At 31.4% G+C, this 26,459-nt stretch overlaps 2 protein-coding genes across 3 annotated transcripts in view; one reads left to right on the plus strand and one right to left on the minus strand.

Annotated features, from left to right (window-relative positions):
- The window catches only part of LOC118201856 (queuosine 5'-phosphate N-glycosylase/hydrolase), a 36,871-nt gene extending 17,749 nt beyond the window's left edge, over positions 1–19,122 (minus strand). Inside the window, exons 1-3 of one of the 2 annotated variants that reach the window (XM_035374021.2) lie at positions 18,865–19,122; positions 2,560–2,655; positions 1,948–2,175 (exon numbers count right to left, since the gene is read on the minus strand). In XM_035374021.2, coding sequence (XP_035229912.1) covers positions 1,948–2,175; positions 2,560–2,655 — 324 coding nt within the window. In that variant the 5' untranslated portion in view covers positions 18,865–19,122. The remainder of the gene's footprint in view (positions 1–1,947; positions 2,176–2,559; positions 2,656–18,864) is intronic. The other variant, XM_035374020.2, reaches the window with a different exon arrangement.
- A 405-nt stretch (positions 19,123–19,527) lies between these two features.
- ergic53 (lectin, mannose binding protein ergic53) overlaps positions 19,528–26,459 on the plus strand; it is a 64,696-nt gene continuing 57,764 nt past the window's right edge. Inside the window, exons 1-2 of the mRNA XM_035374023.2 lie at positions 19,528–19,735; positions 24,573–24,629. Of these exons, the coding sequence (XP_035229914.2) occupies positions 19,588–19,735; positions 24,573–24,629 (205 nt within the window). The 5' untranslated portion in view covers positions 19,528–19,587. The remainder of the gene's footprint in view (positions 19,736–24,572; positions 24,630–26,459) is intronic.

A 26,459-nucleotide genomic window follows, 5' to 3' on the forward strand; every position in this document is an offset into this window, starting at 1 on the left:
ACTTAGATTGTCATTCTATATTTTAATAACAATATTCATTGTAATATTTAAATAACAGTTTAACCTTCTTGTTTGCAAGACTGTATATATATATATATATATATGGCCTAATTTTTTTTAATATTTTTAAGAAAATACATATATGCACCTTGAAATATATCCAAGAAATTAAGCCAATATATTAAAAGTACATAAATTCAGGTGTAAATTATTATACATGTTTTGGCAGTAAAATCAAGAAAATACCTCTGTCTCATAGGAGTTTTGGAAAATTTGGGTTTTTTAGCAAAACCCCTCAACTTTAAGATATGTTAACATGTGAAATGATTTGAAATCTCAAGCATCAAAGTGGTCCAATATACACAAAAGAAACACATTCATGTAGAAACATCTGTGTGTGTGTGTATGTTACTCAAAAGTACTAAGTAGTAAGCTGACTATATGTACATACAAGTTTAAAACAGCAAACATGAGAAATTTTAAATTACACCATTATACATTTTTTCAAAAAAAAAAAAAAATCTGTTCAGAGCTTCAAGTAAAATATCCCTTCTGATCTATTTAGCATCTATCTTTCTTCTACTCTATTTTAACTTTAGCAAAAATTTAATATATTATTTCCATTAATATAAAAGTCTTAAATACTAGAATTAAAAAGTGTTGGATTAAATTTTAATAGTTTTCCATTAACTGTTATAGGTTTCAAGTAAAGTACCACATCTAGTTGCCCAGTTTTACCCAAAATCTTTATATGAATGCAAAAAGCTTATACATATTTTACTTTATGTATTTATTTTGAAAATTAATCAGTTAACATACTTACAAACAGAGTTCCCCCATCTACTATTCTAATGGAAATTTTATGATGATCAATTTACAACAGATTTAAAACATTCATTCTCTTCAGTGATATTGTGACAAGACAAAATACTGTATTCCTGCAGAAATTTTACTACAATTTCTTCACTGCTGGCAAATTTCACAAGCACATATTTTAAATTTGAGTCTGAGGGGGGGGAAATTACGATTTATCTTTAAAAACCAATGGAACTTGGACAACGAAAAGAATGCATTTGAAAATGGGGACGCTGCTTGACTGAAGAACTGTTATCAAAACGGTTGCCAGAGTTTAATATCTGAGAATTTAATTATTTATACTGAGGTGGTTAAGCTAATAGAAGTACCAAATTTTGCATTTTTTTATTTATTTATTTATTTTATTTTTTTTTTTTTTTTTTTTTTAATATAAAGATATACATGACAAGAATAGTACAAAAGGAAGAAGGATATACGAAAAAGTTAGTTTCCAAATTCCATTATTTTTAAACTTGCTCAAAGAAGAAAAACAACTACAACATAAATAACAAGAGATGATAGTGTATTTTTTCCCCTCAATGGCAGATTGTGAACAGTTACAATTTTATAACAGATTCCATTAATCTATACTAAGGCCAAATATGGTGGTCTCTTTATTATGGAGGCACCTAATAGGTGGGCCACCATTGCCTCCTATGAAGGGATGAACAGTTACAACCATGCCTTCTCCGAGATTCGAACCCAGGCCCTTCAGTATCGCAGTCAGTCTCCCCCAACCTCTATACCATCTGGGTGTTTCAAAACATTGTTCTGGGAAAACAGAGGTAGTAGAAATGTTAATATACACTTCCAGAATCAAAGATTACAATAGAGAATGTAACTACATTAAGTGCTTTCATTCAAGAAATACCAGTACATCATCTAATGAGCACTGTTGACGACAAATATTACCAATTGTTCCAATATAATATGTAATAAAATTCAATAAGAGATTTTGTTGTGTTTGGAAATATAGTAGAAAACTTGAATTATTCACTGAAAAACAAGTATTAATTGAGGATTAAAGAACAATGTTATACTGATTTATCAAAATAATTAAATAATAATTTTAAAATATACACTAATTATTACCTCTATAGCTCTGTTGACAGCAGCACACAAAGACCAATAGCCAGTATATGTTTCACCATGATAAGTTATTCTATATTCTTTCCCAGGCTCAGACCAAAATGAAAAATTCAGTGTGTCCACTAGAAATATCCAATCAACAGTGAATGGAAGCATTGGATCTTTTGGATTCAAAGGATGAGTCTTCCAAGTCTTTAAGTCAATGTGATCACTTTGGAAACCTTTGATAATCTACATAATGTAACATCAAAGACACCATAATCAAAATGATTTGCAAAAAAACAAACATAAAGGGTTCTTCTTAATGTCAAAACAATTATAAGTTTAAAAGACAAGATAATTTTTGAAGAGGTTATTTTATTTAAGTGAAACTTTCAAAATAAATTCAAACATATACAAAATTTGTCAGTGCAATTGGACATTTCAAGTTGTTTTACCGATTGTTCATCTAGATTCTGCTTGTCATATTTATCAGATTTCAGATTGTCAGGCTTATTAAACTGGCAACACTTTCATCTCTTTCACTAATATTCTTAAATACATGAACATAAAACATTTATGTTTAGTTTACAAACAAGCATCAATAAATTCTTCATAGATAGTCATTACACTCACCAGATTGGCAGCTTTTTTAACACCATCTTGTGAAATTGTGACATCTTTTGACAAACGAGAGATAAGTGAAGCTGATTCTCTTGGATACAGAGCCATCTAAAATAATATATAATGCATTATAAGGCAACATATGGCTGAAAGATGAGAAACAACATTAAAATAAAGCCTGTGAAACATTTACACTCATGATTAGATACAGACTCTAAACTCATTACATTTTTACTGTGTAGATACAAAACGTAAGTAATATTTAATCACAGTACTAAATTTAATGGTCCAGGTTCTGTTTGATACGAATGGACTGTGTTTGAATATGTTAATACATGAACTCTAATAAATAAAAAGGCAAGTGACTTCTCTTATATATATTTCCAGTTCTTATTCTAATACAGTCAAATACCGAAAATCCGCCAACTCCTGAAATCCACGTTGCCTCTCAAATTATAAACATTCAGTTTATAGGTTCCGGAAACTGCAACATTGGGTATGAAATATCGAAGAAACACTTACCGAATAATAATGAGTCATAATGGAAATACCAAATTATCAGCATCATGATAAAAGTTTCACCCCCCCCCCTCTAATCTGCATCGAGGTAAGAAAGCAGACGATTCACTCAACTCTTCTTTCAAGTTCACGATTCATGTTGTTATATTTTCTGAGCTTTGTTATTTTACGAGATTATTTAAGTGCTGCCTTTTTTTTTATCCGGCTATTTTAAATTACGAATATTTTAAATTTCAGCCCTTTTTAATACAATTACAGATAAGAAACACACTCATGATTTTACTGCTTGCAACGTTTAAAAACGTAAAGGCGTTGCATTGATGGTAATGCAAAAAGTGCAAATTCTGCAAAAGATGGACATAGGTGCATTTTATAGCAGAATCGTATGGAATTGTGATATGATTGTGTATGATATACGGTAAAATAAAGAAAAGCTGTTGAAATTTTACAGCAACAGTGATTCTAACACCGGAATCCGAAATCATTGCATGAGGCAAAATCAGCAAACCTCGATGTTGTGTATATACAGTCAAAAGTCGTTAATCCGGACGCCCATAATCCGGAATGATCTAGAATCCGGACCTCAAAGCTACAAACTTTCTGTACATGCATCAATGCATAATGCATTCACGCATGCGCATAATACGTTTACGCATGCGCGTTTAATGTATAACGGACGGTATAAGCTATGCTAAAATTATCTATCTATTTCAGTTAATGTTGCAGATTGCGTTGTTCCTTAATCTTCGAATTGGATCCAGCTTATTATTTTTTGCAGACTGTTAGAGCAATTATATAAAAGTAAGCTTGAACTTTCGATTATGTCAAAAAGAATTTCTGATTCTGGAGCTGCCAAAGGATATCTACAAAGCGAAAGCACGTTTCGATGTCCATCAAACAAAAAGTGGAATTGCTGCAAAAAATAGATAAAGGCATATCCTTTGTTTATCTAACCGTTCCGAAATCTGTTTATCAATTTCATGCTGCTCTGCGCGGGGGGGGGGGACGTCACGGCGAGCAATGAACTGCAAGTTGATCTGTCAGCACTATCGTTATCTTCAGGGCAGATGTTTTTATTTTAGTCGGCATATAATTCCTTACTAAATGTTGTATTTCATCTTGATCTACTCCGTCTTTGATATGATTTAAATCAAATTCCTCGTCATTATAAATATCACGAATACAAATCAAATAGTTTTCTGGTTGCAATTTTCTAATTTCGACTATGCGTAATGTATGTTGTACACATGCACATGTTGAAAGAAATGTATATTAAAGTAAACAAATAAATATTAAGCTTTTTTTTTTTTTTTTTTTTTTTTTTGTAAATTTTGATATCATAGCTGTTCTTTATTTCATAAATTACGGTTTTATATTTTTAATTTTATAATTTCTGCATGCCATCTTGCCAGATTTAAACTGATGATCTATAATCCGGAAAAATCGATATTCTGGAATCGCCAAAGTCCCGACGAGTCCGGATTAAAGACTTTTGACCGTATAATACAATGAATAATATAATCAATTTATATATGTAATAATAATTTAATGCATATAATAAGTTATTGAAATAATGTATATAATAATTTAATGAAATGTATCTAATATGCCTTATTTATTTTGCACTTTTAGTCTGAATATTATGATTTATCTTTTCTGTCTTGAAATCTGTAAAATCCGCATAACCTCTGGTCCCAAGCTTTGCGGATTTCTGGACTTTTACTGTACTTTGTCAGCTATTGCTATTATATTGCCATTATTACAGTTTCATTTCACAAAAACTAGAACAATAACAACTTTTTGAAAAAATGGTAAAAATATATTTACCCTTGGCGAAACTTGGTGATTTTTGGCGGTACATGGATACCGAGTTTGTGCAATTCTTTGATTTGTTATTTTGGTTTGTGTAGTGGCGATTGCGCCAAAAATCATAGATACAAAGACAAAATAACCAAGTCAAAGAATTGCACAAACTTGGTATCCATGTACATATTGACCTATTTTCACTTAAAAAAAAAAAATCGGAGAACTGCACAAACTTTAAAAAAAAAAAATCAGAGAATTGCACAAACTTGGCATTGTGCACTCCCTTGACTTTTTCCATGTACACATCGACCTATTTTCACTTAAAAAACATCAGACAATTGCACAAACTAGGCATTGTGCACTCCCTTTGTCAATGTACACATCGATTTATATTCACTTAAAAAGTCAAAGGAGCAGCCAACAAAAAATATATAATCTCAATAAACTACATTTTAAATCAAACAATGAAATAACATAAAAAAAAAGAAAATATCCACTTATCTTACTTACGAATCAACGTGTCTTCAATCAAACAAAATTCCTTAAAAGCATTCAAAAACTTATTAAAATTATCTGAACTAGAATCTATATACTGGCATCGCCGCATAAATTCACAAAAATAATAGTAAAAAATATCCTCCATAGAGAAGGTATCATCCGATGTTTCGACCATATACATTTCCTTCCTACAAACAGGACACTTAACATTCATTTACACACCAGTCAATTAATGCTCTTTTCCCTCTTTCCAAATCATACAGAAACTTCAAATTAATCTTACCACATTCAGCTATTCTACGTCTAAACCACAAAACAAGCAATGTACTTCCTAACCAACACACAAGGCCTAATAAATCTTTTCCCATTATTCAAAATTTACCACAATCATGCAATCGATTATGTCATATAAGGGTTTCCATAACATTTAAACTATTCAGGTTACCACAAATGAAACAACAACTTCGCAATAAATGAAACAACTTCGCGATAATACAAGTGACACCCTTCAATCTACTCTAACCAAAAAAATATTATATTCATGGAAATAAAAGGTTACTTCGGCTTCATTTTTCAACACAACTAGTATATGCATGATATAAAATGTGGGCAAAATTAGCATAAGAAGAAAAAAGCATACTCCTGAAACTTTTTCGCAGCAAAAGGATTTTTAAAAAAAAGTTACACAGTACACATTATATGCTTCCTTTAATACTCTTGAATATTCTGAAATGATGTTAAAAATGATGTGAAACTCATGCTGAAATGGCCATAAATTTAATGGTAAAATGTAAAAAAAAAAAAATCTTTATATCACTTCACATATTTTTTACATAAGAAAACTGCCCATACAATATATCCAATAACAACATTCAAGATATCTGTTAAAGCGATTTACTTTCAGTAATCATACTGCTATACAAATTATTATTTGAAAGGTATTTCTGAATCTTTTCAAAAATATACTCCACATTTAGTTTACATCATAAAAATTCCTTCATATCAAAAATATTAATTCAGAAGTCAAACAACAAAAATCAGCGTTATAATTACAAAATTTTCACAGGACTAGTTTCGATGGTTTTACCGAACCACCATCCTCAGCTGCAAAACCACAAATGAACAAGATAGGAAATAATAATTAGATAAGATAAGAAAGCCTGGACAAGAATAAGCAAGTGGCGCCATCTGTTGGTGAAACCAGAACTAAAACATAATTTTTTTAAAGGCCGAAGGCAAATTTGGATTCGAATTAGGATCGTTAACTAGAACAGAAAGATTTTTATGAATGTGAAATGCCTCTAGAAAATCCAGTACTCCAATGGATGATGTTTTTTGAATAATTTTGGCAGCAGAAAAATTGAAAGTGTGATTTTCGGAACAACAATGTTGAGCAACAGAAGACTTCTGTATTTCCTTTTTTCTAACATGTGCCTCATGTTCCTTGACGCAAAATTTTAAGGCTCTCTTAGTTTGGCCAATGTAAATTAAATCACACTGGCAAGGAATCCTATAAATACCCCAGGAATTCGTATCCGGAATGGGGTCCTTGAGTATGGAACTCGGAATTTTATTGATGGGAGAACAAACAACCCGAAAGTTAAATTTCTGCAAAATATATTGATGGAAAGAAGGGAATGACAACAGAATTTTTATAATCTCCTAAAACAAGAGTGTACCTTTTAGTGTGTTGAGATGAGAATTTTTTAACTGCTTGATTAATAATGTTGGGTGAAAAGCCCCTGTCAATAGCTATTTCTTTTCTAGAGTTTTCTAGAAGCATTTCACATTCATAAAAATCTTTCTGTTCTAGTTAACGATCCTAAATCCAAATTTGCCTTCGGCCTTTAAAGAAATTATGTTTTAGTTCTGGTTTCACCAACAGATGGCGCCACTTGCTTATTCTTGTCCAGGCTTTCTTATCTTATCTAATCATTATTTCCTATCTTGTTCATTTGCGGTTTTGCAGCTGAGGATGGTAGTTCGGTAAAACCATCGAAACTAGTCCTGTGAAAATTTTGTAATTATAACGATGATTTTTGTTGTTTGACTTCTGAATTAGTATTTATTCGGCATCTTATTGTGTCTTAACAAAAATATGTTTTTGTCATTTCTAAATGTGTTACAACTCAACACTTTTTCCCACTTTGTAAATTTGTCTTAAGTAAAAATTATCTACAGCGGTCAATGCTTTCTCCTTTCTTAAACCGAGGTTAGATAAAAAAAAAAAAAAAAAAACTGTTTGTACTTTTTATAAAAATGACCATTATAATGGATTAAATAAAGTTCTTTGAATACAGAAAATATTTGACAATGAAATTCAATAGAATATCTTTATTTCTACCACTCACATAATAACTCAAAGGTTATCTTTATTAATGTAAGTATGCCTTGCTTTACCACACTTTGCTTTTACAAAACACTTCATTAGTAATTCTGTTAATAAAAGCAATTAAAAAATTATTTTCATTCAAAAAAAATTTCACTACTATTTTGCACAAGAACTGAACAAGCACAGCTTTGTGAAAGAGCAGGTGCTGTTAGAAACATTTCACAAACTGCTTTGAAAGTTACCTGCCCTCCCCTCCACCCACACATTGAAAAAAAAAAAAAAAAAAACTACACAAGCCATATAGCAACAACATTTTGGGTATTTGCATTGTTAAAGATCACAGAAACTAAAAAAGAGCTATCCAAGCAGGCACTAGTACATCAGTTTCTTTGCAGCAATTTCAGTGAGCTGGCAAGCATTTTCGCCATAATCCAATTTATAAATCATATGAATAAATTCAATTTATGAATTAACAAAAACTATCATAAAATTTGTAGTTCATAGTTAGGCATAATTGTCACAATCCAGTAATGATAAGTTACACACTTCACATTTATCATACCCTGAAATGCAAAAATAATGACTCCAATCAGGCCCTCTAAACCTTAATTAACATCTTCCAAATAAAAAGAATGAAAGTTATTAATTTCATATAACTGAAGACGTCTGGGTCTCATTAATGTGGCCACCTGATAAAACTTTGCCAATGCTTAAAATTAGCACATTGAAGGGTGGACAACTATATTTGTCAATTTCAGCAACTAAGTACTGTAGCTTCTTTAACAAGGTCTGTTTAATCACTTTTCAGCTCAATAAATTTCAAAGAACTGTCCACATATTGTCATATTTTTATTAGAGAATTTGAAAGAAAACTGAATTTTTAGATGAACTTTATGAAAAAAGTCAGCACTCCTGGGATCATAGAAAGTGTTGTTTTTTAACTTTCTGTATGTTGTTTTACCACTTCTGAATGATGGGGTCAAAACATATCCCAAATCAAAAGGGAAGGTTTCCCTGAAAGTGCACTACACATTCTGAAACCAGTCAATTGTTAGGGTGGCGTCCATCCAACCATTTTTCTGAGGGTGAACAAGAACACCTGATGGATATGCTGTCTTTTTCGGTAACATTTTTTACCTGAAAATAATCATGGAAGGCAACTTATTGTCATTTGCTAAACAAGAAAATCTATTGTTTGAACAAGTTTCTCATGACCAGTTTTTAGGCATTTATGCATGCGCATAAGACCTTTACGGCTGCGAATATGCTGTGCGCATGCACATAATACGTTTACGCATGCGCGTTTAATGTATAACGGACGGTATAAGCTAAGCTAAAATTATCTAATTCAGTTAATGTTTCAGATTGTGTTGTTCCTTAATCTTCGAACTAGATCTGGCTTATTATTTTTTGCAGACTGTTAGAGCAATTTTATAAAAGTAAGCTTGAACTTGTGATTATGTCAAATAGAATTTCCGATATATATTTTCTAACATGTAAAGGATCTACAAAGTGAAAGTATGTTTCGAAGTCCATCAAACAGAAAGTGGAATTGCTGCAAAAAATGGATAAAGGCATATCCTTTGATTATCTAATCATTCCGAAATATGTTTATCAATTTCACGCTGCTCTGCGGGGGAAGGGAAATGACGCAGCGCGCAATGAATTGGAAGTTGATCTGTCAGCACTATCCTTATCTTCCGGGCAGATGTTTTTATTTTATTTCGCTTATAATTCCTTACTAAATGTAGTATTTCATATCGATGTACTCCGTCTTTGATGTGATTTAAATCAAGTTCCTTGTCATTATAATTCACTTCCGATAGTGAAGAAAGTGACAGAAAGGTTATTGAAAACGAAAAAATTTCGATTGACAAATTAGTCGGTATTCTTGACACAGCAATTATAGGACTTGAACAGCGGAACTTTGTAACTAAACAAGAAATTATGTCTGTTTAATAGAATTAAAGAGAAAGTATTATCACATGAAAGGAAGCAACTTAAACAAGTTACATTGAAAGAAATGTTTAATAAAGTAAACAAATAAATATTAAGCTTTTTTTTGTAAATTTTGATACCCTTTAGATCATAATTGTTCTTTATCTCATAAATTATGGTTTCATATTTTTAATTTTATAATTTCTGCATGCCATCTTACCTGATTTAAACTGATGATCTATAATCCGGAAAAATCGATAATCCGGAATCGCTGAAGTCCCGACGAGTCCGGATTAACGACTTTTGACTGCACTATGAAATTTTTGTATGATGTAAACACAGTCCATAACAATTCATGAATCTCACACACCAGTGTTGTGAAAGTTACTTACAGGAGCAAATCTTTAACATTTCATGAGTTCCGTGGCTCACAAATATATCACAATTCAGGTTATGACATAACTGCCATGTTGTCTAAAATCCAGTCACTTATTTTTTCCAGTTCCAGGAAAGACACCGATCCATGACGCAGAGCCTTTTAAGATTTAAGGATTTTCTTTAAAACAGACACATTTTTTCTCCAGCCACGCATCATCTTCTCATTTATGCTAAACTTGCGTTATATAACACAATTGTTAACGCTTTCCACAAATGAAGCTATTTTTAGCTTGAATTTAGTAGTGTAAGACATGTTCTTTTGTTTCACACAACTCAATGCAGGGAGTGTGCGGCTCTAAAAAGAGCTGTTTTTATAGACTCTGATTAATCGAACATTATAAAAAGCAGGAAAAATTTTAAAAAAAAAAAAAAAAAACATGTATGATCAAGATAAATAAGATGTAATCAATGACTTATTCAGTATGATTACGGTTACTAGTTTGATACAGTTACATTAACTAAAGTGCACCTCACAGATATTGTATAGACTGAATTGGTCTGTAATGCCAGATGATGAAATGAAATGAAAAAACTAATAACAAAAATAGGAAGAATAAATAAACAATTCTGTGTTTTTTCTGTATGAGCGATATGTTTAGAAATCAAGTTCGCTGATGTGTCATCGATTAGCGGCAGTGCTGCACATCTGTTTTTAGGTTCCGTCAAAGCCCTATTTCAAATTTTGATCTTTTTCTTAAATTTTCAACTTATACGTGGGTATATATGATATGTCACTTTCAGGAAATCAGAATTACATTGAACATTTCTTGTTGATTTGAAGTTTTGAGCTTATTTTTCATGAAATCAAGCTCAATTAGTTTCTTTATTCTCATATATAGTTGCAAAGTTTGTTACATTGCATGACTGATTAAACTGTCATGAATGCATTTTTCATTAAGTTTGTGATGCGTGAATCAGTTTTTGTACATGAGAAGTTTTTAAATTTGCTACACATGGAATAAAAAATATTTAAATATTGCAATCTGCAGATACAGGTATTCTAAGTCCAGGTGTAAATAATGGTTGAGATTTCCAGTAACATTTTAGAAAGATTTACAAGACTGAGATTAGTTTTAAACTTTAAAGTTCCTTCTGCACATAAATTTAATCCTTGAAAATGAAAATACATCCAAAAAATAAGAACATACAGTAATGCACCCCTATGCACCTACGGGTGGACAAGCCATTGAGACTGCTGCTAAATGTAGACATGTTTTTATTTAACGTGACTTTAGTAAACATGGTATATCCTATAAAAACCAAAAATTTCATTTCTCAATAAATAAAGAACTAATAAGTTTGTAGAGCATTTCATAAAATGGCGTGTCGGGCAGTTTTCTTAAATATTGTCAAAATTCTAACTATAGTATTGCTGAACAGAATAATACTACATGTTACAATCTAGATGAAATTTGGGTACAACTCTAATATACGCCCTAATTTCACCAAATGTGGTGATATGTGTTCTGCGCTGGTTTTTGGCACGATTGCGTGTTCTATAGCAACCCTGTTGACGTTGAAAACTCTTTCGCTGGAGCTCGTTGATTCGCCTCTGTGTCTGAGAAGATGGGAGGGAAAGATAAAATGGTAGTTGTTGAATTGAAGTTCGGCAAAAGGAAATATCATTGTGGCTATCCTGTTGAGGGGTAGTGGGTATTTGGAAGTGTGGAAAGAGAGTCTGGGAGATTACAGTCAAAAGTCGTTAATTCGGACACCCATAATCCGGAATGATCTATAATCCGGACCTCAAAGCTAAAATCTTTCTGCGCATGCGCATAGGCGTTTACGCGTGCGCGCAAGACCTTTACGACTTGCATATGCGTCTGCGCAAGCGTAGAATACGTTTTCGCGTGCGCGTTTAATAATGGATGGTATAAGCTAAAATTATCTAATTATCTATTACAGTTAATGTTGATGATTACGTTGTTCCTTAATCTTCGAATTGGATCCGTCTTATTATTTTTTGCAGACTGTAAGAGCAATTTTATAAAAGTAAGCTTGAACTTTCGATTATGTCAAATAGAATTTCCGATGCTGGAGCTCCCAAAGGATCTACAAAACGAAAGTATGTTTCGATGTCCATCAAACAAAAAGTGGAATTGCTACAAAAAATGGATAAAGGCATATCCTTTGTTTATCTAACCGTTCCGAAATCTGTTTATCAATTTCACGCTGCTCTGCGTGGGGGGGGGACGTCGCGGCGAGCAATGAACTGGAAGTTGATCTGTCAGCACTATCGTTATCTTCAGGGCAGATGTTTTTATTTTAGTCGGCATATAATTCCTTACTAAATGTTGTATTTCATCTTGATCTACTCCGTCTTTGATATGATTTAAATCAAATTCCTCGTCATTATAAATATCACGAATACAAATCAAATAGTTTTCTGGTTGCAATTTTCTAATTTCGACTATGCGTAATGTATGCTTTACGCATGCGCGCGTTGAAAGAAATGTTTAATAAAGTAAACAAATAAATATTAAGCTTCTTCTTTTGTAAATTTTGATACCCTTTAGATCATAATTGCTCATTATTTTATAAATTACGGTTTCATATTTTTAATTTTATAATTTCTGCATGCGATCTTACCAGATTTAAACTAAGACACAATAACATGCCGAATAAATACTAATTCAGAAGTCAAACAACAAAAATCAGCGTTATACCTACAAAAATTACAAAAATTACAATTTTGTAGGTATAACGCTGATTTTTGTTGTTTGACTTCTGAATCAGATTTAAACTGATGATCTATAATCTGGAATTGCCGAAGTCCCGCTGAGTCCGGATTAAATACTTTTGACCGTATTTTTAATGGCAGTGCATGATAGAAGTAGGGATTTGTGATTTTATTTATTCGTGAACCATAGTATAAATTTTCTGGATAGTGTGTCTGGCTCTCATGTAAATACGATAGTGATTACGTGGCGGCATGTTAAAGGCGGTATGAAATTTATATTTCTGCTATTTGAAAACGCATTAATTCATGGTAAGTGCATTTTATTGGTACTTTTCCGTTTCGCCCGCGCAAATCTCGCCAAGCAGACTTTATTGGCGACAACATACAGTATACACATAAAAAATATTAAAAAAATATTAGTTCTAAGAATTCTTTTAAAAAAGAAGGCATAAACATTTTAATATCGCTTAAAATTTTATAAAAAGCCAATAAATAAAGACAATAAATTTGTAAAAAGATATTAATTTAAGAATTTACTATGCTTTCATGGTTCAACATCCTGATTAGCCGGTTCATATCACGTGACCCCAAGCGATCTCATCTCACGTAAACTACTCTACAAAAATCTAATGCTCTCAGTAATTATCTACATTCATTTCAAGTTAAATCTTAATTTGGAACACAAGTTTAAATGCAAGAAATATTTCAATTCGTACGAATAGCTTACTCAGAAATTATGTAAAACTGCAGTGCTTTGCTTCGCTAATGCATTCTCATTAGAATGGATGAATTTAACCCTTGACTTTACCTTTTCTTTATTTTTGGCTTCGGATAAGCGCTGTGATTGCATCCCAATTGACTTAATTACCGAAAATGGCCTTAGACATAAACTGAACTATCTGATAAAAATTCTATGTATTCTATATGCCAGTATTGTAAGAAACAACCAGTCTGATAAGAAAAAGCTGCGACTTGTTTTGAAAATGATGCTTAAAATGTTACCAGCATGAATATTCCGTTTGGCATCAGTTGTGCCATTATTGGCGACTTTATCGCTTGCGCCGGCAAAACGGAAAAGTACCATTTTATTTTATCCTTGTTCTTATTTTGTAGAATGTTATGTTCATTGGTCCTTTAGTATGAATTTCTGTCGTTATTGTTGTTTTTTTAAATTGTTTGAAATTTATTTTGTTGTTTTGTGTCTAGACCGTGCAATTCGTAGATGTTTTTTAAAGTTGAAACAGAATGCTGTGTACATGGTATTATTTGAAATTTATTGTTGTTATGTTATTTTATTAAAGCGAGGAGTGCGTAGATTGTAAATTCCTTCCTTGCCTAAATTGTGCAATTCGTAGAATTTTTTTAAAGTTTAAACAGGATGCTGTGTACCTGGTATTCTTTGAAATTTATTGTTGTTATGTTAATTTATTAAAGCGAGGTGTGCGTAGTTTGTAGATTCGTTCGTTGCCTACATTGTGCCATTCGTAGATGTTTTTTTAAGTTAAAACATGTCACCGTGTACATGGATTCTTGTCAAATATTTTTGGTTAGAAACTTTACGTTTTTGCTATCTAAATTTTTTGTTTTTCTTTCGAATTTTTAGCTAAATTGTATGTTGAAAACATAGTTTTTACATGTGCGAAAACCGCGTTTTTGGAGACATTTTAGGCTAAAAGTTCGAAATGTAGACAAAAAATTTAGATAGTAATATGGCAGCGTGAAGTTTCTCGCCAAAAATATTTGGCGCGAAATTTGGCGACTCGAGGGCGCATATCAGAGTAGTTCCGAAATTTGCTGTCATATTACATAAAATAGCAATGAAACCATAATTAAAACTTAGCACATAGTTAAATTACTTTAGGAGAGATATGACAAGCACACAGACCAAAATTTAAAAGTGGAACATTAAAAGATGAAGAAAACTGACCATTGAAGTAAATGAAACTTCCATTAAGTAGAAAATTCGTTTTTGACAGATTCAAAAATAAATTGCTTGCATATCTTTGCACCTTTGAAATGAAAAATTGAAAAAAAAAAAGAACAGAGCAAGAAAAACTTAGCATAACCTTACATGTTCACTTCGACGCAAAAATGCAACATGAATTTTGAACACTTTACAAGATGTCAACATTTTGCAAATTTGACGAAAAAAATTAGATGTATAATTTTTCATTTGCAGTTTCAGAAAAGATATTTATTCATAAAAAAAAGCAAAAAAAGAAAGACAAAGAAAACATTAAAACATCAGAGATTAATTCTTTATACTCCAGGTTCCAAATTAAGTTAATTGCAATAAACTTACACTTGAGAGTATTTATTAATATTCTGCTCTCAAGAGGTGACTATTGATCAGAACTGGGTTTGATGTGATAATTCAAGCAGTAGCAATGTTTAAGTTCAGTTTAGGAAATATTGCTAAATGAGTGCATTCAACAATATATGTGTGGTTAGAGTAAAATTAAAAGGTGCCCCTTGTGTCATTGTGAAGTTTTTGTTTCACTTATCAACAAATTGCTGTTTAATTTATGGTAACCTGAGTAGCTGAATGTTATGTAAACCCTATTATGACCTAATTGCGGTGAATTTGAATGATGGAAAAAGATTTGTAAGAGCTTATGATGCGTGTTGGTTAGGAAGCACATTGCTGCTTTGTGGTTTAGATGGTAAAATGGCTTAATGTGGTAAGGTTACTTTGAAGTTTCTGTACGGTTTGGAACGAAAGGGGAAAAAAGCATTAATTGACTGGTGTGTAAATGAACGTTTACTTAGTAGCCATCATAAGTTTTCTGTTTGTTGGAAGGAAATGTGTATGGTCGAACGTCAGAGGATACTAGCACTACAGAGGATATTTTTTACTTTTGTGAATTTATGTGCCGATGCCAGTATACAGATTCTTTTTGCGGTTTTGCAGCTGAGGATGGTGGTTCGGTAAAACCATCGAAACTAGTTCTGTGAAAATTTTCTAATATAACGCTGATTTTTGTTGTTTGACTTCTGAATTAATACAGATTCTAGTTCAGATAATTTTAGGCAGTTTTTTTTTAATGCTGTTAAGGAATTTTGTTTGACTGAAGATGGGGAAATTTCTAAATAGTGGATATTTCCTTTGTGTAGTGCTAAGATGAATTTCCTTTTTTCATGTTATTTGGGTTGATCTTTACAATATGGTAACTGGTAGTTTAGCGACATTTTGGAGGCGATAAAGGTTACTACCTGGGACTTTGGTAATAATGTGAGCAGTACTCAGTTCCGATTACGCATTATTTTGTGTGAGGGAAATGAGAGATCATGGGATATGTCATGTGATATTAATGGACGAATTACGGTTCTTTAATCAGAAAAGGGGAGAAATCAGGAAAAAATCTGGAAATTTTGTATTTGGCTTTATTCTGTGTTGTGTGAAACAATGTTCGTGAATTTTTGGATCCCATGGCCGTAACTAAAGTGAATTCGAAATGGGTATTTATGTATGTATTAATTTAATGTATGCGCTCATTTATATTTTAAGTAGTGTTTCTGAATTTAATTATATTTTAATTAAATGATAGTTATTTTGTGAATTTTATGTTTGTAGGAATTTGGTATACGGTTTAGTTGAAGTAAACGTGCATGGAAATAATTTAAATATTTTTGATACTAAGTATTTGTAATGCTTGCGGTATGAATTCGTTGGTGACGTGTATACTGTAATAGATGATTTAGAGGTAAAAGTTTTGGATATTTTATTTACTTTATATGTGGAAATGTTCATATTTGGAAAGGGTAAATACTTTTTCGCGATCAGGTAATTTCATATATGTTCTTTTTACTGGGTTTAAAGATTGAGAAAATTGTCATTTTCGTGAAATTTTTCTAATTTATGAGAAAAAAGCAGTGTACATGGATATAGTGAAGAGTGTGCGCAATGCCATTTTTGTGCAATTCTGGGATGTTTTTTTAAGTAAAAATAAGTCGACGTGTACATGGTTTAGTGATATTTTAATTAAATGATAGTTATTTTGTGAATTTTATGTTTGCAGGAATTTGGTACACGTTTAAGTTGAAGTAAACGTGCATGGAAATAATTTAAATATTTGATACTAAGTATTTGTAATGCTTGCGGTATGAATTCGTTGGTGACATGTATAATGTAATAGATGATTTAGAGGTAAAAGTTTTTAGATATTTTATTTATTTTATATGTGGAAATGTTCATATTTGGAAAGGGTAAATACTTTTTCGCGATCAGGTAATTTCACATATGTTCTTTTTACCGGGTTTAAAGATTGAGAAAATTGTCATGTGTTTTCATGAAATTTTTCTAATTTATGAGAAAAAAGCAGCGTACATGGATATAGTAAAGAGTGTGCGCAATGCCATTTTTGTGCAATTCTGGGATGTTTTTTTAAGTAAAAATAAGTCGGCGTGTACATGGTTTATGTGTATGTGTTATTTTGAAAAACGCGTAAGGAGTATGGTATTGTGTACTTTTTCCGAATTTTGCAGTGAATATTTGTCATGATTAAGCAGTTTTGTTAGATAAAATTTCTAGCATAAGTGTAATTCGGCCAGTAGATTGTTGGAAGAAGTGTTCAATAGATAAAAAGAAAAGAAACATGTCTTTACTTCGTGAAGACAAAATGGCGGCGGGAAAAAAAAATAGAGGGTTGCTGTAGGAGAGTTGGTCGCCAAAAAAACGCCAAGTTACCATAATGTAAAGATCAACCGTTATTTGATTGTTTGATTTAAAATGTAGTTTATTCAGATTATATATTTTTTGTTGGCTGCTCCTTTGATGTTTTAAGTGAAAATAGATTAATGCGTACATGGACAAAGTCAAGGGAGTGCGCAATGCCAAGTTTGTGCAATTCTCTGATGTTTTTTAAGTGAAAATAGGTTGACATCTACATGAACTTTGTGTAAGTTTGGTGCAAAAATTGCTGCTATACAAAGCCAAAATAACAAGTCAAAGAATTGCACAAACTCGGTATCAATGTACCGTCAAAAATCGCCAATTTTCGCGAAGGGGCACCTATAAATATGTTTTTACCTTCATGTATATACAACAATTGTCAGCGTTTAATTTTTTTTTTTTTTTTTTTTATTTAAGATTTATTATTACACGTTTCTTTGATTTTAGTTTGAACACAATATTCATGACGACAGGAATTTATTTTCAATGTTATGGAGCCGAATAAGCATGGACTACGATGAAGGAATCAAATCAAGTGAAGATGAGTTTCATTTTTTATTGATGAAGTATGAAATTATGTCTGCGCATAGACTGTTGATACAGAGAAGAAACGTAATGATGATAATAGTGATAAAGTTAAGAAATGTAAAAAGGGGGAAAGTCAGGGTAATAGATAGTGAATGTGAAAATAACAGTGATGGTTTCACAGAGATAGAAAATTCAGATTGGATAAAATATGCAGAATCCACACAAATATCATACAGAATACTGTTTGTATCAGGCGAAAGAGCTGCAAGACCACATATATCTTCAGACATAAAAGAAACATTAGATTTCTTAAAATTGCATGTGAAATCATTTTAAGTTAGCTATTAGAAAATCACCCAAATATGCGGATAATCGCTAATTAACCCACAACTTTTCACGTAATTTCTCATCTTTTGGTTTCATATTTAATTAATAATTAACAGATATTAAGCGCTCCATTTTTTTGTTGTCGTTACCACCCTAATGTGAAATTAACTTACTTTAATAATTTATTACAGATATTTTCTGTTATCGAGGCCGGATTCAGAAATGAATGTATGCATGTATGTACCAGTGCATATATGTACGTACATATGTGTGTATACACACACACATACATATGCAGTACTGAATCCAGACCAGATAACAGAAAAGTACATTATTATAGTTAGCGAAAACTAGAATATGAATCACCATTAGTAACTGTTAAATTATCTGCTTTGCTGCCATCACATAATGTTCGTGAACTTTTGTTTCTTTCGTTTATGTTGTTTCGTTATTTTTGCCCCGTTCTCTTTTTTATTACTTTCACACATATTTTATCACAAATTTAAAATAGAAATACTAAGAAACAATTCGAACTGAATAAGATTCATCACATTAAAATAAAAATGTTAATTAACTTACAAGTAAAAAGAGAGAATTTTCTAAAAGAAAGAGTTATATATTTGAGTGGGATAAGTGCGGCGTCCAAAATTAGTTACTAAATTTTTACAAGAACGGATTCAGCAAATTCTAAAACACTATTACTTTTTTCTTTCTCATATAAACTTCTACTAAAAGCTTAATACGATGTTGAATTTGTAATAATCACATTCAGAATCACTCCCTTCTCTACACACTTACAAATCTATGCAGCCATTTCATTCTAAAGCTACTACAGCAGATAACAAGCAGCTAAATTGCCATTCTTCAATAACTTATTATCCTATGGTTTCGGTTTTACTTTAAGATACCTTAATTAATAAGTTAAGGTGATTAATACGTGCCTTTAATCATAATTTTTGTTAGCACTTTATATATATATATATTTATATATAATGTCATATAGCATTCATTCATTATTTACTTTTTCACTCATATCTATATTTATAAATATTATTATTAGAACAACATAATGTACGCATTTATTTCAATTATATTACAATTCTTAATTTCTTATTAAGCGTACGCTACATAGGGTTTATATTGGAACGCGTGTGGATTTTTTTCAAAAAGTATAGTAAATTTAATCTTATCTGCTGACGTAAAGCTCGTTGATAGGTCTAATTTTAAGGTCAACGATGGAGCTGTGGAAATGGCATCTGTAGTTTCACGGCCGTAGCTTTCCGGTGTTTGAATGCTGTCAGAATGTTGTTAATACTATTGCTCTTCGTTCTTCAATTTTTTTCCATTTTATGCGAACTTCCTCATCATAAATTTGAATATAAATACAGTTTTAAAGGACCTTACTTAGCTCAAAAAGATGGAACTGTTCCATTCTGGGAGCATTTTGGAAGTAAGTTTGTACTGATGTGATAGTTTACTTTTGCCTTGAGCATTGGTACACGTGGCTTTAAATGTCCGGATATGCTACCGCAGTTTTTAAACGATATTAATTTTATGATGAGAAAGAACTCCCAGTAGTCTAAGCAATTCCACTAGTTTTCTGTGGAAATGCGGAATTATTTTTGTTTTCTGTCTAATGAATGGAAAGTCTTGAAACATATGTTGTATCAAATTTTTTCCAAAGTAAATCTGCACAATGTTGTGTAATATTCTAATCTGTGTAAGATGCCTAAAATTTTATTGTAATGAATGTAAGTGTAATGTAACCATCTCTACCGCCGTATCTATATATGTATTTAATTAATGAAACGTTTTCTTACCTTTTTCCTACATTTATAATTTTCTTCTTGAAGAAATAGTAATTAACTTTACTGTATGCAAATCTTTTTATGTTTTTATTTTAATATGACAATAGAAAGAGTCTATAGAAAGGCTAGGATTTTGCTAACAAGATTTTTATTCAATTAATTTTTGAACTCTGATCACAGTTAGTATGAAAGTTTGCTAAAATTTACCTTTCCCATTTTCAAGAAAGCAGAATAAATGCTGTTTTTCTTGTTTTATTGCGTACATTTGTATACCATTTACTTGACGTTGAAAATTTGATCCTTCCAAACTTCTGAATGTTATGTACATGAGACTGGATAGTATCACTTAAGTATTTTTTTAAAGTTCAATGCTTCCTCTTTATTGAGGTTTTTACTGTAACAAAAAATTATTTTTGTAACATTTCTATTTAATGAGGTATTTTAGCTTAATATTTTTATGAAATTGTTTTGATAAAATGACAAACAAAAGTTACATTTTACGTATATTTTAACATTAAATTTATGAAACCCTGACATTAAGTCTATTCAAATAATCATATACTTAGTTGCTTGCAGTCAGTTTGATACTTGTCCCTGATTATGTTTATGAATTTGAAACCGTGAAAAAATGTAATACTTTCAGATTATCCACACTCTCAACAAAATACAAACTTGCTGGTAACTTGTGAATAGTTAGAAAGCATATGCTTGGCTGTATTTATGGCTGAGAGGTATTGCTCAGTTCTGAAATAATAAAAAGAAGCATTTTATGAGAATAAAAATCTGTATAGCCAATATTTACACTTTCACAATCTGTAAAAAATGTACAGCATGTAAATCCTCATGCACCCAAACAGATGTGGTATGTATGTCACATACTCAGAAGCATCCTAGTTCTAACAAAAGTGGGAGATTGCATAATATGAAAGTACTAATTTATTATTATTTTGTCTTTACCAATATTATCAGTCAATCATAGAAAAATTAATGTTTGTAACATAATGTAGTTTATTACTTATCATGTAGAAAAACGTGCATTTTTCCTACTTTTTGTTAAATTTTTATTTTCATAATTAAAAATTATAGTGGCTATATTAGTACATATGTTTAGTTGCAGTGGTAATAATTTAAATAAATTTTAAAGTTAAAAAAATTAAAATTTCAAGTTTCAGTTTTGGTTTTTATATATTTTAATCGTAAATCTTTAATTTTTGCTCTTTACATTTTTTTTTTTTTTTTTCTCCAGCACAGGTAAACATGAAATCATTCATCACTTTGAGCAAGCATTTCTTTGCTGCGACTTAGTTTTACCTTCTTGGTGATGCATATGCTAACTACTTATTTTTATTTTAGAGGTTAAGGAGAGATAAAATTGCTTTATTTCCATGAACCCATTGGCAGCACTGCATTTTTTGTCACCAAGATCACCAATGGTAGTGGTTTTAGCCGAATGCAGTCATGAAATAAAGCATCTTATGTTTTATTTTTATTTAAATTTTTTCATTGGCTTATCAAAATATAAATAAAAATTTTTAAGTTTTCAGTATTTTAGTCACAGTCATAAAAAATTAAGATAACTAGGTTTATTGCTGTTTTTCATGCAGATATTTTAGAACAATTTTCGATAAAAATATATTTATAGGTGCCCCTTGACGAAAATTGGTGGTACATGAACGCAGAGTTAGCGCAATTTTTTTTACTTGTTATTTTGGCTATGTGTAGCGACGATTTTTGCACCAAAAATCACCACTTCACAAAGCCAAAATAACAAGTCAAAGAATTGCACAAACTCGGTATCCATGTACACATCAACTTATTTTCACTTTAAAAAAAAAAATTGGAGAATTGCATTATACTGTCACTCTGTCAGTGGAAACTGTGAACATAATTACACTTATCTATTTTTGCATATAACATTTCGCATAAAGTACAGTCAAAAGTCTTTAATCCGGACTCGTCGGGACTTCGGCGATTCCGGATTATCGATTTTTCCGGATTATAGATCATCAGTTTAAATCTCGTAAGATGGCAGGCAGAAATTCTAAAATTAAAAATATGAAACCGTAATTTATGAAATAAAAAACAATTATGATCTAAAGGGTATCAAAATTTACAAAAAAAAGCTTAATATTTATTTTTTTACCTTATTAAACATTTCTTTCAATGTAAGTTGTTTAAGTTGCTTCGTTTTATGCGATTATACTTTCTTTTTAATTCTATAAACAGACATAATTTCTTGTTCAGTTACAAAGTTCTGTGTTCAAGTCCCGTTAATTGCTGTGCAGAAAATACCGACTAACTTGTCAATCGAAATTTTTTCGTTTTCACTAATCTCTCTGTCACATTCTTCATGTCTTTATCCATTTTTTGCTGCAATTCCACTTTTTGCTTGATGGACATGGAAACATACTTTCGTTTTGTACGATCCTTTGGGAGCTCCAGAATCGGAAATTCTATTTGACATAATCGAAAGTTCAAGTTTACTTTTATAGTATTGCTCTTACAGTCTGCAAAAAATAATAAGCCGGATCCAATTCGAAAATGAAGGAACAACGCAATCATCAACATTAACTGAAATAGATAATTAGATAATTTTAGCTTCTACCATCCGTTAAACATAAAATGCGCAAACGAAAACGTATTCTGCGGTTGCGCACACGCATGTGCGCAGACGTAAAAGGTCTTACGTGCACGCGTAAATGCCTATGCGCATGTGCCAACGCACCGCATGCGCAGAAAGTTTTTAGCTTTGATGTCCGGATTATGGGTGTCCGAATTAACGACTTTTGACTGTATAATGAAATTTGGCAAGATGAAAAATGGTGATTATTTCTCCTTATGCACATGTGTTCTAAATTAATATATCGCCATTTTTGAGGATTCCAAGACTGCATTTGCCCATTTAAAATGTTATTCTTTTTCCCTTAAACATATATATTTGATTCCTGGTTAACAGCTATTTGTAATGTTTCTGATAGCTTTTATTTTATGTTGAATACAGTACATTTATTTGCTAATTTTAAAAGTTAATATTAGATTGTTTTAGGAAGTATGAGAAAATGAATAAATCGTATAATATTAGTTGCGAGATTTGATGTTTTTCATTTTATGTTTAATACAGTACATTTATTTGCTAATTTTAAAAGTTTTAATATTAGATTGTTTTAGGAAGTGTGGGAAAATGAATAAATTGTACAATATTAGTTGCGAGATTTAACACTTTAAGGGGTTATAGAATTGAATAAAAAATAATCTGAGGATGTAATCTATAAGATTGTCATAGTTCACTCTGCTCTTGTATCTACTGAAATTGAAAATCAATCAAAAATTTCCAACTTGCTAATTCTATCTAAAACAATGCTATTTGCTTAATGTGTTAAATTAACCCATAGTACATCAGAATAATTATTATTTATGGTAAATTTGTGTTAACATCATAAGAGAAATGTTAAAAAAAAATCAGTTTAGTCTTCAAAAGAAAAGAGATAAAAGATTGGCAACTAAACAAGGGCAGCTATATTTTTTCTGTAGTTAGTGGATATTCAGATGTGCTGAGAGAACTTAAATCATTTAAATGAGGGATGTTGTATTCAGAAACTTGCAAATCTGCATAATGAAGTTCATCAGCTAGGTTTGAGCATGACTTTCTTAAATGCAGTTGAAATTTTTTAGAAATCACCTGTTGATTGAATGTGGCATAGTTTCTTATTGTATTTAACAAAAGCTTCATATTTTGTGATGTATAATAGTCCTTGTTTCTAAACAACATGAATTAGTTTTCACATGACTAATAAATAGTCTCAAACCATTTGTCATTAGTTTTATTTCATAGACTATTAAACCATACATAATTCTTATCAGCATTTTTCTTCCCAAAATATAAAAGATTGCATTTTAAACATAATTATAAAATTAAAATTAGAAATCTGGTTTCATCCACTGTAGATGAAGTGAGTGAGACTACCGATTACTGCTAGTCAGTTTGGAAAGTAGGTAAAGCCAAATTTTACTGTCTTGTATTCATATTTTACATGGGTTTAAAGTCCTTCATGATAACATCCATCTAGTAATAGCCCTTTCGTGTTTTGCCATTATCAAATAATTAAACTTTACCAAGGCTTAAACTTGATAGATCATCAAAAACCAGCTTTCTTCATAGTTTTAAGTTAAAATTGTAATTCCACCTGAACACGAAATAAAATAGGCTGTAGTGTTTTAATTTATTATTTAAATTTTGTTTTTAATTTATCTATTTACTTACATTTTGTTAAATTTTAATTATTTATTTTTTATATATTTTGATTCACTTTTTCTACGAGTCTAGCACTACTGATTTTAGAAATGAAACCTTGCAAAAGATGTGTATAAATTAGTGTTTAAATCATTTTGCTTGTTTTCTAAAGCTTCTATTTACATGTAATTGTTGTATGATCTAAATTTTGTATGCTTAACATTAATTTCTATTTTGAACTATTTCAGATGCTATTGCTAGTGAAGAAATGGTGCGCATAACACCTTCACTTCGAAGCAAAAAAGGTAAACATTTCCAATATGTAAATTACTAATGCTATATTTATAGTTTTAACAATATTTTTACTGATTAACTAGTTAAACTGAAAATTATTATTGGTAGCAGTAAATTTGATGATTTTCTAAAAATATATTGTTGCGTGCGTACGGGTTCGTCACGAAATGAATGCACAAGTCCGATGAAAAATGAACAAAATTTATTATTATCACAACAAATATGCTTAAATTTCCTCAAATTATCGTGCAGTATTACAATATCTCACAGTAGTTATCTTTTAACTACTTAAACGTTCAATAGAACTTAATTCAAAACAGCTAAAGGAAGCTAATCCACTACAGTCAACAAGAGCAGTTTTCTAAGCAAACTCTTAAAGCAACAACAAGCTAACTAAAATAACTGACTAACTGAATTGAGAGGTTTTCCTTCTTTTTATAAGATTTTTCAATCGCGCGCGAGAACTTTCTGGAACTTTCTCGAAATCAAAAAGAGAGATTTATTTATTTAATGTTAAATGCACGTTCTCTTGTCTTTTAATTTTCTGGTTTATCTTTCCTTCAATATTCGTTAAGTGCTATACTGCACGGGGAATAAAACAATTTAATTTATAATTCAACTAGCATTAGCTATTTAAATACCAAATCCATAATAATATTAACAAATTTAGATGTTTTCACAATCCACAAATGCAAGTTGCATATTTTAGCCAAATATAGTACTGAATATACGAGGGCTATCCAGAAAGTAGATTACGTTTTGGAATAAAAAAATAAACAAAGTATAGGAAACAAATTTTATTATATACAGATGAAAGCCACACTCAAATACTACTTTTCTACATAGTCACCATACAAATTAAGGCATTTATCGTAGCGATGTACGAGCTTGGAAATTCCTTCGTCGAAAAATTCGGCCGCCTGCGCCTTCAACCACTTCGTTACCTCTTCTTGCAGCTGTGCGTCGTCATCAAAACGCTGCATAGCCAGCCACTTCTTCATTGCTGGGAATAGGTGGAAGTCGCTCGGTGCGCGGCGAAATTTGTGGAAAACTCAAAGAAAGTTCCGTTATTGTGAAATTTCGATTTTCACGGACTTTAGCATCGACTTTTTCGAGAAGTTCGGCGGTCACTATGCTGGGTCTCCCACTTCGATCTTCGTCGTGAACATTGGTTCGGCCATTTTGAAATCTTATGACCCACTGACGCACTCCACCTTCAGTGATAATGTTGTCCCCATACACTTCACGAAGCTGCCGATAGATTTCTATCGGTTTACAGTTTTTTGCAGTCAGAAACCTTATTACTGAGCGCACCTCGCAGCTCGCGGGATTTTCAATTAACGCAGACATTTCAAACCGTCACAGTATCTGAACGGAGCACAGCACGAACCTCTCACTAGCACGGCTAGATGCAGACTGAGCTGCGCAACGCTCTGACCCCAAGATGGCCGCGCTAGCCCCGCCCCTAGCGGACACAGACGGAAACGTAATCTACTTCCTGGATGGCCCTCGTATGTTGGTGAATCTTTACATTATGGTAACATTGCGATTTTTTGGCAAAAATGTGGCGACCAACCCTGCTACAGCAACCTGCTAGTTTTGTTTTGGACGCCATTTTGTTTTCACAAAGTAAAGGCGTTTTTTTTTTTTTTTTTTAAACTCAACATTTTTTCCAACAATCTGCTAGCCGAATTAGAACTTTAATTAGAACTTTTATGGAACAAAGATGAGGTGAGTAATTGGGAGAAAGTGCAGAATCGCAAACTCCTTGCTGGGTTTTTAAGAATTGCACATACACGATATCCATGTACATGTCGACCTATTTTCACTTAAGGAAAACA

This window comes from Stegodyphus dumicola, chromosome 12 (assembly GCF_044657685.1).
Source record: "Stegodyphus dumicola isolate Sdum_Otavi_A_Nest chromosome 12, ASM4465768v1".
Taxonomy (NCBI): Eukaryota; Metazoa; Arthropoda; class Arachnida; order Araneae; family Eresidae; genus Stegodyphus; species Stegodyphus dumicola.